Here is a 13804-nt window from a genome sequence, read left to right on the forward strand (position 1 = left end):
TTCAAGTGCTAATCTTGTCTTTGAATCTTTGAACGACCGATTTTGCATGAGCGACTTCGAGGAGACTCACGTGGAGACAGCTCTGGACTCCGAGACTGGAGGATATTATCTCTGAGATAAAACACATAGAAATTTGGCTACAGTAGGCCATGATCTAAGTCATAATATGGACAAGGTCCAAAGAAATTCTGCTCCAGATGCTAGCGCATCTGAGTCTGGCAGTCGTAGTGGTATGTGTAACCAAGATAATCACACGGGTTGTGATACATCGGTGCACTACGCGCGAACGAAGAGCAAGGCGAACACTCGCTACTTGAACATCTATCGCAGTCAAGTCTCGCGTCGTACGTTTCGAGTGCTTCTTGGCGGGCCCCGAATGTGGAAGGAAGAAACCGAGGCAGGACCCAAACTTTCTTGATGAAGATCCACAAGAGTTGAGTTTTCAATTTTCTGCATAAGTGGGGATGAAATTGAAAATTGTGCGCGGTACGCAATGCCCACAGGAGAGAATTGAAACACTAGGATGCAGAACCATGCAAGGGCCTTGCACCTTCTAATGGACTGGCATCTTGCTATTCCTGGGTGACTCACTCCGTGCGTCGCAGGTGATATCATGCCCAGTCGGTCAGGCGAGAACTCAATCAACCTACGGGAACATTCTTGGTAGGTGTAGCAGTGCAGTGCATATCATCCCGAAAGAATATCTGCTACTGCTCAATCGTTCATGGTGAAATCCGCTCAATCCGGATAAGGGTATACTTTTGATAGGATCACTTATGCTTGAACTCGTATGAGCCGCTGGTGCTCATCAACCTACTTGCACAACCTCGGCATATTCAAACATAATCCTGAACAGGTCTTCGCAAGTAACGCGTCTCTATCAAGATGTCTATCATTCGTCATTGGTATCATTTCAAACAGGTAATCTCGAATCTATATGCAAAAAAGAACTCGCTTTTCTCCATAGACAGTCTTCAGCCTAGGGTCGCGTGACATTAGACACCGCAGCCCCAGCACCTTTCTCGGAGTGCAGCACACCGGCCTCAAGATTGTCTCTCTCGACACGGGATGACCCCGCGGTAACGGGCTCATCCAAGTCAGGTTGATCCCACTTCGTGCGGAACACAAACGCCTTCGCACGAGCTTTGGCCCGCGCAATCTTGGCCACGGCCGGGTCCAGATAGGGCAAGGGTCCGTGACGCTCACGCCACATCATCAGGCTATAGCCGACAATCACGACGATCCAGTAGAAATTATATGCCAGGACTGAGCCCACTGTCGCCGAGTTGGTCCAGCCAAACAGCGCGTTGAAGATACCCCAGCCACCGCCGCCGCCGATCAGAGGATTGCAGCAGTTGACATGCCATACACTCTGGCCGATGTCATATGATCCGGGGCCCGACCCGGTCTCGGCGGAGTCACCGCCGACGAGGTGATTCCAGGTATTGTTCTCCAAGAACCAGACACCACGAGAGAAGAGGCCAGCGGCCACCAGGTAGAGGAAGCATGTCGAGACAATCAAGAAGATTTGCATGGAAGTTTCACGCCCACCGCTATTGTCAAGAGATCCCGTCAGCATTTGTGTCTTTGCATTCTCCAAGGGACACGATGACGAGGCGAAAGATATGCCAGAAGCATCAAGATATGTCTTACCGATAGATGATGTATCCAACAATGAACCCCGCGAGCAGACCGCAAAACACCGCGAGTGGGAAGGACGAGGCGGGTAGACCCAAGCCAACACCACCCACATAGATGACAGCCTCCAGACCTTCACGCAAGACGGTGATGAATGGTAACATGAACATCACATACTTCTCCGACCAACGCTTGATCCGTCCGCCCGACGACTCGTCGGGGTTCTTGTCGTGATTCAAAGCCTTGGCCAGCTTGAGGCGCCATTTCTCCTGGATTTTCGACACCCGCAGTAAAGCTGCACCCATAATGGTGATGATGATGGCGGCCACAATACCCAGCACACCCTCCCAGATATCTTCCGTGGCGGAGAAGGTGTCGGTGCCGAGGCCGTAAAAGGCACCGATCATGCCGGCACCGACCGCCAGACAAATGGCGATCCCCAATGCGCATCCTAGCCATACCTAAACGCGCGTGCAATTGGTCAGACGAGCACACAATGTCGCAATCTGCTTTACAAAGGAGAGAAGCTCACCTGTCGGACCAGCTTCTTATAAACTGTGTTGTCCTCTTCGGCTCCCAGAGTCTGCTTCAAAAATGCCAGCAGGACCGACACCACCACTGTCGTTTCCAGACATTCTCGGAAGAGAATAAAGAAGACTATATGGCGGGATTTGGTGTTAGTCTCGCGATTTGAGGAGCAATCGATACCGACCAACAGCCGCGCAGATGCATCATAATGTCCGTGGGAATAGCGTACCAGTGACTGCAAAGACCGGATTGGCTCCCATCGTGAATACTCTCAAAAGGGCCGGGCAAGATGAGAGACGGCAGTTCAAGGTTAGAGGGATCAGAAAAGAAGGTTCAGTCCAGGCTCAAGGTCCGAGTCCGCATCCGCACACGCGCGCCAAAAAGCAAGGGATGTGAAAAAAACAATCAAGCTTCCATCCAGAAGGAGGGATAGGAACTGATTGATAAGGGCCGGTGGGAGAGAACTGAATCTTTCTGGTTGGTCTGCCGGTCTGTTGATCTCGGTTTCCCCCGTGCAAGTCCGCCGCTTGAGGAGTTGAAAATTACAAGCGTACCGAAGCCAAGACGTTAGGCTCAGTCGGTGACCCACTTCAGTTCCATATCTGATCATTTGAGTCAATGACCGGGCCTGGTGGTACTGCTGTGGATCCACTCAGACTCGGCCAGCCTGATTCATTCGGAGAAACCTGTGGTAAGGAGCCAAGCCCAACGCTGTGCGATTGACTCGATCAGCCCCCTCGTTGCAATCGGGACAGCTGGTCCGCAGATTCATTGCTGCAGCGTGCGTTCACACAAACGAGAAAATTTCCTGTCTAGAGGGGCTTAAACTTGGGCAGGAAGATAATAGTGTTTCCACACATATCCGAAAGACGATCGTACTTTCCACAAGCCCCCATGTGGGACGATTGTATACTACAAAATGCGGTGTTTCGTGCCACTCGGCTTCTTCTGTAGGAGATGCGGGCAGAGTCGGTCCTCGGATAAGTCGAGTGACCCGAGTCCAATGAGAGACTCGATCGTCGCCGCAGCATCAAGCCATTACGCTAGTCTCCATCTCGCATACGAGGGGCCCATGACCAATTGCATGATCAACCAGGGTTCACGGGCAAGTGGAGACTGTCCGGATTCGCGTGCGGAATGAGTTGAGCGACTTTTATCTGATTGATATGATCGTTTCGAACGATCGGATGAACCAGGCCAACTGATTGATAAAAAAAAAGTGCCCGGCTTTTTGATTCACGCGACTGGCAGGATCATTCGGTCCACCTTTCACTTACCTTGTTTGGTACCGTCGTCCGATGCGTGACGATCCGGTGTACCACTACAGTGAGACATGCTTCCTTCGCATCGGCGATTGTCAGATTTGCTCAGAAGCACGTCGATGACGAACGGACAAGATGTGAATCGTCTTGGCCCCGAGACTGCATGGTCCGCCAGATGACGCAGATTTCATTCTAAAGGATAGTGTTTTGTGACTGTTGTCAACAACAGTACGCAGCACTGGGTCAGTACGGTATATGCTTGGTTGGCAATTTACACGTCGTCGACTTTGGATCGCGAGCGTTCATCTAGCGTGCGTAACGAATTCCCTCGGCTGCGGCCGAGTCCTTGGCTTGTGATCGGTGTTCTTCCCAGTAGCACTTGAGCGTGAAAATCACGCTGAGCAGGATTCCAAGCCCTCCCAGTCCTATCGCAAAGTAAAGCGCACCTCGTTACCCCTTAAGGACGTCTTCGGGTGTTTTCCCACCGTTGTTGACATGAACCTCGACTGTTCCCACGAAGCCCAGACTCAGCGAGATACTGTAGTTCACCACGGTCGTGACCAATGACGCAGCAATACCCTGGTGCTTTCTCTCGACCGAGTCGGACAACATGAGTGTCGCTGCTGGGAAGGACATGTCCATTCCCCACGGGATGACTAGAAGGCAGACGAATGTCAAGGCCCAGTATGTCTGGACCACCGGAGCTATGGCTGTAAAGATGTTTCCAAGGGTGATCGCTGTCATGGACATGACCATAATCCACCCCGGTCGAATCCTGGCAATCAACAGTCCAGTCACAAAGCAAGCCACAATGCCCACCGGGGCTGCTGGCACGAACTCTGCTGAGCCCAACAGAGGACTGATGTTTCGGAACTGGATCTGGAATCTCCAGAAGTACCAGATCCAAGTTCCGAAAGCGCCCCATCCACACGCAACACAGCCCAGCACGGAAGAAACATCTCGGCTGAAGGCGTGGAAAGGGATCAGAGGATGCTCCGCAAATCGGAACTCCACCACGAAGAATCCAATAATCAACAGAATGCCGACAATCAGCAGTATGTAGACATACGGCGTACTCCATCCCGCCACGGGAGCTTGATTCAAGGCGATATTGATCAGGACTAATCCTCCAACGCCACAAATGCCTCCCAAAGCGTCCAACGCCTTGAATATTTCAGCCCACGTATTCAAGGGCGGGTTAGAATCATGGTGTATGGATGGGACCACCATGACACCTAAACCCGCACACGCAATCGCGACAAGAGCTTGCGTCCAGAACGTCCACGGCCACCATGCAAGTTGCGAGAAGAGAGCGCTGAAGACTGCACCCAATACAGCGCTATTCGGTGCCACCGCACCGAATAACGCAAAGACCATGGCCTTTTTCTTGCCCGGTGGGTACGTCGCACCCAGGATGGCCAGCCCATTGGGAAGCACCATGGCAGCTCCAATGCCCTGCAAGACACGTGCAAAGATGAACAAGATGTGATTCGAGTACACACCGAGACCGGCGACCAACGACCAGATTGCGATCCATAGGAACCCCGAGAGGAAGATTCGTCGATATCCAAAGAAATCGCCACAGAAATCGCCACATCTGCCGAAGATCAAGATGAAGGTTCCAACGGTCAGCGAATAGCCGGCCAAGAACCAGCTCAATATCCCAGAGTCTGTGATGCCGAAACTGGCGCCGAGAATATCAAGGTTCGATAGGCAGACTCCAACATTCGTTTGGGTCATAAATTGTGCCATGCAGACAACCGTGATAAAGAGCGCTTCGCGGCAAATGCCAAAGATGGCGCTACAGATGCCGGCTTGGGTGACTGATCCCTCTCCATTTGAAGCGTTCAGGGTGTCAATGCAAAGTCCTTCGAGAACCGACTCAGATAGCACTAAGGCAAGTCGAGATGTCTGTGACAGGCATCTGATGGTCTCAATGATCAGAGAAGGAGGACACAAAATCCAAGGCGGCTTTCATTTTCAGGATGAGTCGAACAGGTCAAATTCGATCCTTTTCCTGGCTATTCGGCACATCACTGGGCTCGGCTGCCGAAACAGGCTTGAAAAAGTGGTCCCGAGAGGGTTTCACTGATTCGTTAACCAAGGTAGGCTTCTTTTCAACTGAGGAATTCTCAGCACCAGAAGACCAAAGGCTTGGGCTGTTTCACCGTTGTTGTTGAGATCATGGGACATCAGTCCTCGGGGGTTGTCCAGCAGGGAAACGGTTAAGAGACTGACAAAAAAGTCACTGAGCACTGAGCGCGATTTGAACGCGCGACCTCGGGATTTGCAATCCCACGCGCTAACCCCTGAGCCACCAGTGCTGGTGCTTGATGAGTAAGCTTTATATATGGATTATAATGAATACATTGTGCAAGCTGTTCTATCACCAATCAGCCATTGTTGGAAGCCCAAAAGGTGCACAGGTGCGGAAGTCAGCATGCGCTTCGATAATGAATTGCCAGACCACAGTGCCCTTATTTACATGTTTATACTTGCTCTCACTTGATTTTATTTAGCGCTAGTATGTTTATTTCTCACTAAAGTAGATTTGCACCCGGAACCCGACAAGATCGGCTAGCTATTGCACGGCTAGGTATTCCTCATTCATTCTCTGCAAGATGATTGAAGGAAGATAACAGGTCCAATGTCTTTATTTGGCTGCCAAGTCAGCATCTAACCTGGTTATGAGCGAATATTGTAAGATTAAATTTGTCTACTGTGGCATGTTCAATGAATTGTCTACTTTCCTGGCCTCTATGTTCTTGATCACGAGTAGCAGACTACTTGAGTCACTAGTGAATGCACTCTCGTTGTCACTCCATCTCACTTCAATCATAGGCAAGTGTGCACCGTAATAAAGAACTGGTGCTATATGTGGTTACCAAGCATCTTCTTATGAGTTGTCTCTGTCTAAACTCTTATAGCCGCGTCCCTGGTTGATCTACGTCGTAAATAGACCGAGGACCGTGTTTCACTTGATACTGGGATGTGCAACCTTGTCTTTTTCTACCTGGCCAGCCACTGTCCCTGTGAAGCTGCTTCGAAGAAAAACGATAAGTGAAAGACCTCATTATATAAGGATATATCGAGAAAATAATTTGTGCCAGACACAGCAAGCACTGGTGGCTCAGGGGTTAGCGCGTGGGATTGCAAATCCCGAGGTCGCGCGTTCAAATCGCGCTCAGTGCTCGCTCTTTTTATAGTTCAATCACCTTCCCTGCATGGCCACAGTCATCCAAATTAACGGGAACCATACACAGATTCCTTCCCAGCGATGTTTTCACCTTTTGCGAGTGATTCATTTTCTTCATCTTGAAATACAGCCTCGAGCACAAAAACTTCGGACACGTGGACCGATGATGATCGCTGCCACGTCACTTGCGTCACCCCCACCTGCTAATGCAAGGCGGCCGAAGCGATCACCTTCCATCAGCGACCCCAGGAGTGAGATCCTACCTAGCCTGAACTTCTAAATAGCGGTTCTCCGGAACACATTGAATCTCAATTGAGCTTAGATTGTCCATTTCTGTCACTGCACCGAACATCTCCTGCGGGTTGCGTTTGCTATCATGACTCCATCTTGCCAAGTGCCAGGCTCCCATATCAAGCCTTGGGCTCGACCCAAGGCCTCAAAATACTGTTTCATCAACGCCAACGTGCTTGACATGGAAGATGGAGTGGTCTATACAGACTCTTTGGTGATCACTTGCAATGGGAAAATCCAGTCAGTGAGTATACATAGCTCGAAGTCTATCCCAGTTGACGCAAAAGTGATCGATTGCCAAGGTCGCTTCCTCTGTCCGGGACTTTTTGATGCTCACGTACATCTTTGTGCCGTTCCTGGTTTCAACGACCTGTCCAAGGCATTTGGAAACCCTAATGATGTTCACTTGCTTCGACAGCCCTACACAGCGGGACAAATGCTGCACCGCGGATTCACCAGCATCCGTGATTGCGGTGGGGCTCAATTGGCCATGAAAGAAGCCATCGAAGACGGTGTTTTCCCCGGTCCCCGGATGTTTATATCCGGTCATGCCCTGTCTCAACATGGTGGCCACGGAGATCTTCGAGCCTCCCATGACCAGATCCAGTGCTGTGGCGGGACCCATAACAACAACAGTCTAGGGCGCCTCTGCAATGGCGTACCAGAGTGCATGGCTGCTGTACGGGAGGAGATCCGCTGTGGCGCCGACTTTATCAAAATCATGGGCTCTGGAGGCGTTGCCTCGCCCACTGACAAGCTGGAGCATCTTCAGTTCACATCTGCTGAGATCCAGGCAATGGTGGAATGTGCCGAGAATGCCGGGACCTTTGTCACAGCTCATGCATATACAGTCAAGGCTATCCGGCACTGCATCGACAATGGCGTCAAGGGCATTGAGCATGGAAACTTTCTAGATGCGTCAACGGCCAAGCTGATGGCCGAGAAGAACGTCTATCTCACTCCTACTCTCATAGCATACGCTCAAATGGCGTCGGACCAGTGGAAGGGATACTTGCCTCCAGAGTCACAAGCCAAGAATTCTCAAGTCCTGACCTCGGGACTACAGGCTTTGAGGACTGCCGCAGATGCAGGCGTCACAATGTGTTATGGCTCTGATCTACTCGGCCCACTTGGCTCTGCGCAAACCGGAGAATTTGCGCTTCGTGCAAAGGTCTTGACTCCACTTGAGGTGCTACGAAGCGCAACTATCAATCCAGCGAAGATGATGGGATGTGGAGATTCAATTGGTCAGATCAAAGATGGATTCGCAGCTGATATCCTTATTTTGGCTGCGAATCCTCTTGAGGATGTCACGGTTTTCGATGATCCTGAGAAGTACGTCCTCGGCGTGATGAAAGACGGTCGAGTTTATAAGAGTCGCTGGAATGAGCTTCCCGAGGACTGGGAGATTCCTGTGCGAGTCAAGTACAACTAGACTTCAGTGGAGGATGTCTCGGATGCGTCTTGGAGCCGCGTTGCTACGAGCTCTTGTTTAGACTTTGTTCTTCTGAACATACATACACGAGACAGTATGGGACCCTATACTGGATTTCCTCCCCAAATGAATCGAATGTCCACTAGCACTCAAGAATTTTTTATCGAAACAATATCAGAACCAGAGAGGAAACACAGCTTCGGGCTGTCCGACAAAGAACAGCATTATCTTGGCTATCTGATTTCCACGGACAGCGTATTTATACGCACTCGATATTCGCTCGCACATGAGCGTCTTTACTCGAAAGCCTTGACCTCAGAATGGAGCGATCAATGCAAGGGGCGATCACCCTGGCGACCTCCACTCGAGGACACTCTGATTGCTCGTGCCCATGGAAGCAAGAGAGAACCCCACTACTGCATCAGATGGGGCTAGATATCATCAGCACCGTTTTGGCGTCAATATGGAGAAAATCGGGCGGGCGCCATGACAGCGCGATGGACATGAGTGGGATGTGTTTCCAAAGATGGCCCCAGATCTTTGATCAGTGTCCACGAACATTCTTTGGACGGGTCATGAAGAAAGAATCCACCATGAGCAGATCTTGATATTGGATGCGCAGATCCCGTTGTATCGCCCCATTATTCGTGCGTGTCCCGTGGTTGTATCAATCCGCAACAGCGGAAGGATGCTCCGAGATGGGGGCGGTGCGCTTGCAGATCTACATCTTGCTTTCCGTTTGAGGAAACTGGTGTCTTCGAACAACATCCGTGAGAGATCAATCCTCAAGGGTCCAAGACATCGAAATAAACTAATTCCCAGCCAGGTATGATCGTCATCTAATGTTAATTTTGCAGTCAAGTAGACGAGGTGTTTCAAGTTCCTGAACCATCCTGTATGAGTCCATGGCCCCATATTCCCAAAGAAGGAATTCATCACTTCCAAGTCATGGATAGCATGGCACCGGATTAGCAGCCTCGCATCGGTACTTTGGACGACCTACCATGTAGGAAAATGAAGTGATTTAAAGTGCTTGGGATCTCCCTCAACCTACTCTCTTCCGATTATCAAAGATCTTTTAATCTTTCAAGAATCGCCATGTTTGCTCGATTCCTCCTCCTAGTCTCGTGCGCCGCACCACTCTTCGTCCAGGCCCTGCCCGCCACAGTCGTCGAAGATCCGGAGTTGGCCAACATCACCAATGCCGACATTGCCAGAACTCTTGTCAAGCGAGACGAGGCCTGCCCCGACGCCACCGGTCAAGGGTCCCAATGGGTCAACCATGACAATGACGGCACCGGCCACTACACGGGATCGTGCGGTGATTCAGGACACAACTCGCATCACTGCTGGAGCGACGTCTACGTGACCCAGACGCAGGTCCAATGGCAACCCTGGCAGGATTGCTCAGACTACATTGATTGTGCTCACGCGACTTCCTGCTCCATCGCCCATACCAATTCCATCCAGGCGTGCGCAACCTGGTCGACCTCTGTTGGATTCAGCGCCGGGATTACCAGCGAAGTCCTGAACATCGGTGCAAGCTATACTTCAGAGCACGGGGGGTCATCATGCACGACGAGCTCAAACACTTATAGCCTTGGGTGGTCAGTTTTGAATAATATAAAACCTGCAAGGGTTACTCGCACACACGAGGTTACAGCCATGCTAATATGCGTATCTGGATCTCCTGCAGGAGCAACAATCAATGCCACAAGATCGTTGCCACTTACCAATACGTCCGAGTCTGGGGATACGTTCGTCGCACCTGTAAATCGCCCCTGAACGGTGAGCCTCAGCGCGGTGATGGCGATTACACGTGAGTTGTGACCATGGTTGTCAGCTTTTTGAATTTCTTTCGGACTAACAATCCAACTTTCCAGTCGTGGCTGGACCGATTGGCAAGCGGACTTTCCTACCGGGAAGTGGGACTACAGCGGCAAATATCACTGCAGCACCGACGCCAGCCAAAGAATACAGGATCTTCCTGCCGCCAGCCAGATCTATCGTGTTTGGTCCTAGAGCCTCGAAGGATTTCACGGGTGGAAATATCGCCGCCGACACATTGTTGAGAGTGCGAAGGTACTTGTCTACAAAAAGAGCGCTGAATTTTGAAGAATGAACCTGATGAATATTAGTATTCCTCGAGCATTCGCTGCCTCATTTGCGCCGGGACTACTCAGTAGTATAGATGCTGCTGTACCCAGACGAGAGAGAGGACCGCCGTAAAGCCAAGCAGACACGCCGTCAAAGCCAGTCCACTCAATTCCAGCACGATGAAACCACATTCTTCAAGACGCGGACCAAAGACTCCCCTTTCCGCATCAGATGTCACCCCCATCACGTGTAATCAGTGGAATCTCCTTTTTTCTTTTGCGAAAGGGCTATAACACAAAGCGATACAAGTTATCATTCGATGTAGCTCAAAACATTCGAGTCAACCCAGTTGAATGTCCGTCTTCTCAAAGAAGCCGATGAGACTTGTAGGAGCAGCAGAGCTTCCCTACATTCTGTATCCCACCACACCTGATAAAGCTACATTAGCCTCGTCTGTCATCGCAAGATCGAAACTCCTAGAAACCGAAGCCGTATTCACTCATTGACAACAAAATTGAAACCGGCGACCACAATGTGGCTTAACATCCACCAATTGGAACCTGTCAAGAGTTGGAGGCGTCACCGGGCAGCAACCTTAGTATTTTTTGATTAGGTTCAGAGAAGACTGGTAGGTACTCAAGAGGTTCAATTCTAATACTAAGAGAATACTTCAAAAGCCTGTCCCTATGAGATTGTCGCCCTCTGTATCATGGAAGGTGTCAGATATTGAACTCTCATCTAGTCAGCGGATACGAATACGAAGAAAGAGCACACTGCACACCAGTATGCAATGCACACCGGTACAGGAGGGAGTTCTTGGCTGCCAATTGAATGGCACCAGACGGTAGTCTACTTGAGATTCGGTCTGTTTCGTGTCAGATAAAGAGGAGAAGCAGCATGTTGGTCAAAGTTCACAACGCTATCATGCTTTTGCTAGAGGTCGGTCAGCACACGCCGGTGGTGAGAGGAAGGAGCACGATTGTACAGATACTTCGAGAAGCGAGATTCAGATGTTTGCTGTCTGGCTCAGATTTGGGTTGTACGATCAAAGGGGGCTTCATGTTCGAGGTTGCCGGCAAGGTCTGACAGGGCCGGAGTGTAAAGACACTGTAGTTTTCTTGATGTCGAAGAGGCGGTTGTACACTGGCAATGACAGTTGGGTATTTCTTTTGGATTGACAAAATCAGATCATTCCTGGGAGTTTATAAGGTCATCGTCTAGCGGGATAGACAAAAGTGAAGAGGAAAAAACCAAAAGATGTCTATTCTACAACAACCATCTCAAATCTAGTAGACCTTGAAACCGCCAGGCATCAGCTTCTGGAAGACCTGGTTCGGGTCATACGCGGAAGCGATGTTCTGAAGGCGGCGGTGGTTAGCCGCACCATAGCCTGGGAAGATAGACTGGAACCCAGCAGAGTCTCCCATATAGTTGAACTCGTCGTAGATGCCGGCCGCCTGGGTAGCCTTGTTGATGGCCTCGGTAGTAGCCTTCAACCAGTCGACGACAATGTTGTCGTACTCGGAGCCAATCCACTCGACGACCTCGGCGTAGCAGAGGTACACCTTGGAAGAGTCCAGACCGAGGGCATTACCGCCACGAGCATTGGAGGCGTCCATCCACTTGGCGCCGATGGGCTGCCAGTCAAGCTGGATGGTGGAGATGTTGGCAGCGGGAACTTGGGCCAGGAGCTTGGGGAGCTCGTTGAAGAAGGTCGAGTTGATGATGCTCACGCCCTTGTGGAGCTGATCGTAGGTTGTTCCCTTGACGGTTCCGGCAACGAAGATGTCGCTGTTGGGCGATGGTCAGCAACTTTTCTCCCTTCAATTCTTCTTTAAGAGGAGCTGCATTTGCACTGTGTGTACTTACTTGATACCAGGAACCACCATCTGGCCCAGCTCATTGGCAAACTCGGCAACGGTCTTGAAGCCGACAGTGCTGCTGATAGAGGGAATGTCGGTGAAGGGTTTGAGAATGTCAGGATAGCTGACAGTGTCGCTGTCGTAGAAGAGAATCGCCGAGGCCAGGGTAGAGCCACCCGAAGCACTAGGAACAAGAGCAGGGACAATGTGGCTCTTGGCATCGGAGATATTTGCAGCGTAGGTGGCGACGGCCTGTAGGTGGTTTGATATCAGTACATGACCATATAATTCCCTGCGTTTATCAAAAAAAAAAAAAAAAAAAAAAGAGGTATTCTGCAATGAAGGAAGGAATCGGAGAAACTTACAGCCAAGAACTGATCCACATACTGGGCGTCCACGGTGTGAGCACCAGCCCAGACCTTGGTAGACTTGATGGTCTCAAGATCGAAGCGGGTCACAATGCCAAAGTTACTGCTGCCTCCTTTCAAGGCCCAGAACAGGTCCGAGTTGGTTTGCTTGTTGGCCTGCACAACATCACCATTGGCCAGAACGACCTCATAGTTGATGACCGAGTTGCAACCGAAGCCAACCTGGTTACCATAGAAGTTGATACCACCGGCAAGCAGCAGACCGGGAACACCGACGGGGCCCAGACGGCCACCAGGGGCCGTCAGGTCATAGTCGGCAAGGTAGGAGTAGACCTCACTCCAGCTATTCTCAGATTCGAGATTAGCCTCTCCCCGGAATGCCGGTACTTTTGGGGATGTGCCGTGGGGGAGGAAGCTTACCGGTAGGCGGGGCCGAGAGACAGCACAGAGTGATCCCGAGATAACGCCATCGTTGTCAAGTTGGACATGACAATCAGAACACCATCGTCGATGTTGTTGGAACCCTTTTACACCACGAACTGTCAGCCTTTCCCGTTTAATTTTCTTTAGTGACTCGGCACCCAATCCGTATGCAACTCACCCGGATACCCATGTGGCCACCGCCACGAACAGCGAATTTGGCATCTACCTCCACGAGGGCCTTGACGGCCTGTCCCAGATCGCGGCTGTTCTTAGGACGGAACACACAGCCAGGAGACATCAACTCTGTGTTGGACCAGAACTGCTTGGTCTCCCAATTGTAGACAGGGCTGCCCGTAGTGAAGAGAGAGTCACCGAGATAACCATTCTGCAGAGCTCGGCAGCCCTTGCTCGTTGCAGGAGCGCAGTCGGAGGCGCTAGCCAGACCGACAGCCGCTGCCAAAGGCAGTACTGTTGAAGCGAAACGCATGGTGAGCGTTTAGGTGTTTTCTTTTGGCAGATGACAATGAGTGTCGCGACAAAGAGAACGGGAACAGCCACAAGGGAGAGACACCAAGGAGGTCGCTTGGAGCAAAAAAGGAAAGAAAGAAGGGAGATCGGAAACCTTCTATCATTTAAATAGACAGCAAAGGGAACTCGGCGATGGCGGGATCGGTGGTGGAGGCCCCAGGGAGACACGATTAGAG

At 50.9% G+C, this 13804-nt stretch overlaps 5 protein-coding genes across 5 annotated transcripts; 2 read left to right on the forward strand and 3 right to left on the reverse strand.

The window, feature by feature from the left end:
• Positions 1-979: 979 nt before the first annotated feature.
• N7539_003731 (FTR1 family protein) lies at positions 980-2426 on the reverse strand (the record flags this gene model as incomplete). The annotated part of the gene is made up of 4 exons (XM_056933333.1): positions 980-1553; positions 1654-2099; positions 2171-2295; positions 2396-2426. The coding sequence occupies 4 exons, from the start codon at positions 2424-2426 to the stop codon at positions 980-982; spliced, it is 1176 nt and encodes a 391-aa protein (XP_056790874.1).
• Positions 2427-3878: 1452 nt separating this feature from the next.
• On the reverse strand, positions 3879-5180 carry N7539_003732 (Drug resistance protein; the record flags this gene model as incomplete). Its single annotated transcript, XM_056933334.1, has 1 exon — positions 3879-5180. The coding sequence occupies one exon, from the start codon at positions 5178-5180 to the stop codon at positions 3879-3881; it is 1302 nt and encodes a 433-aa protein (XP_056790875.1).
• Positions 5181-7000: 1820 nt separating this feature from the next.
• N7539_003733 (metal-dependent hydrolase family protein) lies at positions 7001-8350 on the forward strand (the record flags this gene model as incomplete). Its single annotated transcript, XM_056933335.1, has 1 exon — positions 7001-8350. One exon carries the CDS (start codon positions 7001-7003, stop codon positions 8348-8350), a length of 1350 nt encoding a protein of 449 aa, XP_056790876.1.
• A 1098-nt stretch (positions 8351-9448) lies between these two features.
• Positions 9449-10372, forward strand: N7539_003734 (uncharacterized protein; the record flags this gene model as incomplete). Its single annotated transcript, XM_056933336.1, has 3 exons — positions 9449-9957; positions 10047-10169; positions 10234-10372. The coding sequence occupies 3 exons, from the start codon at positions 9449-9451 to the stop codon at positions 10370-10372; spliced, it is 771 nt and encodes a 256-aa protein (XP_056790877.1).
• Positions 10373-11733: 1361 nt separating this feature from the next.
• Positions 11734-13587, reverse strand: N7539_003735 (FAD-binding oxidoreductase; the record flags this gene model as incomplete). Its single annotated transcript, XM_056933337.1, has 5 exons — positions 11734-12238; positions 12317-12561; positions 12675-13020; positions 13098-13201; positions 13279-13587. 5 exons carry the CDS (start codon positions 13585-13587, stop codon positions 11734-11736), a joined length of 1509 nt encoding a protein of 502 aa, XP_056790878.1.
• Positions 13588-13804: the final 217 nt, after the last annotated feature.

This window comes from Penicillium diatomitis (assembly GCF_028827545.1).
Source record: "Penicillium diatomitis strain IBT 30728 chromosome Unknown utg000004l_segment0_segment0, whole genome shotgun sequence".
NCBI classification, from domain to species: Eukaryota; Fungi; Ascomycota; class Eurotiomycetes; order Eurotiales; family Aspergillaceae; genus Penicillium; species Penicillium diatomitis.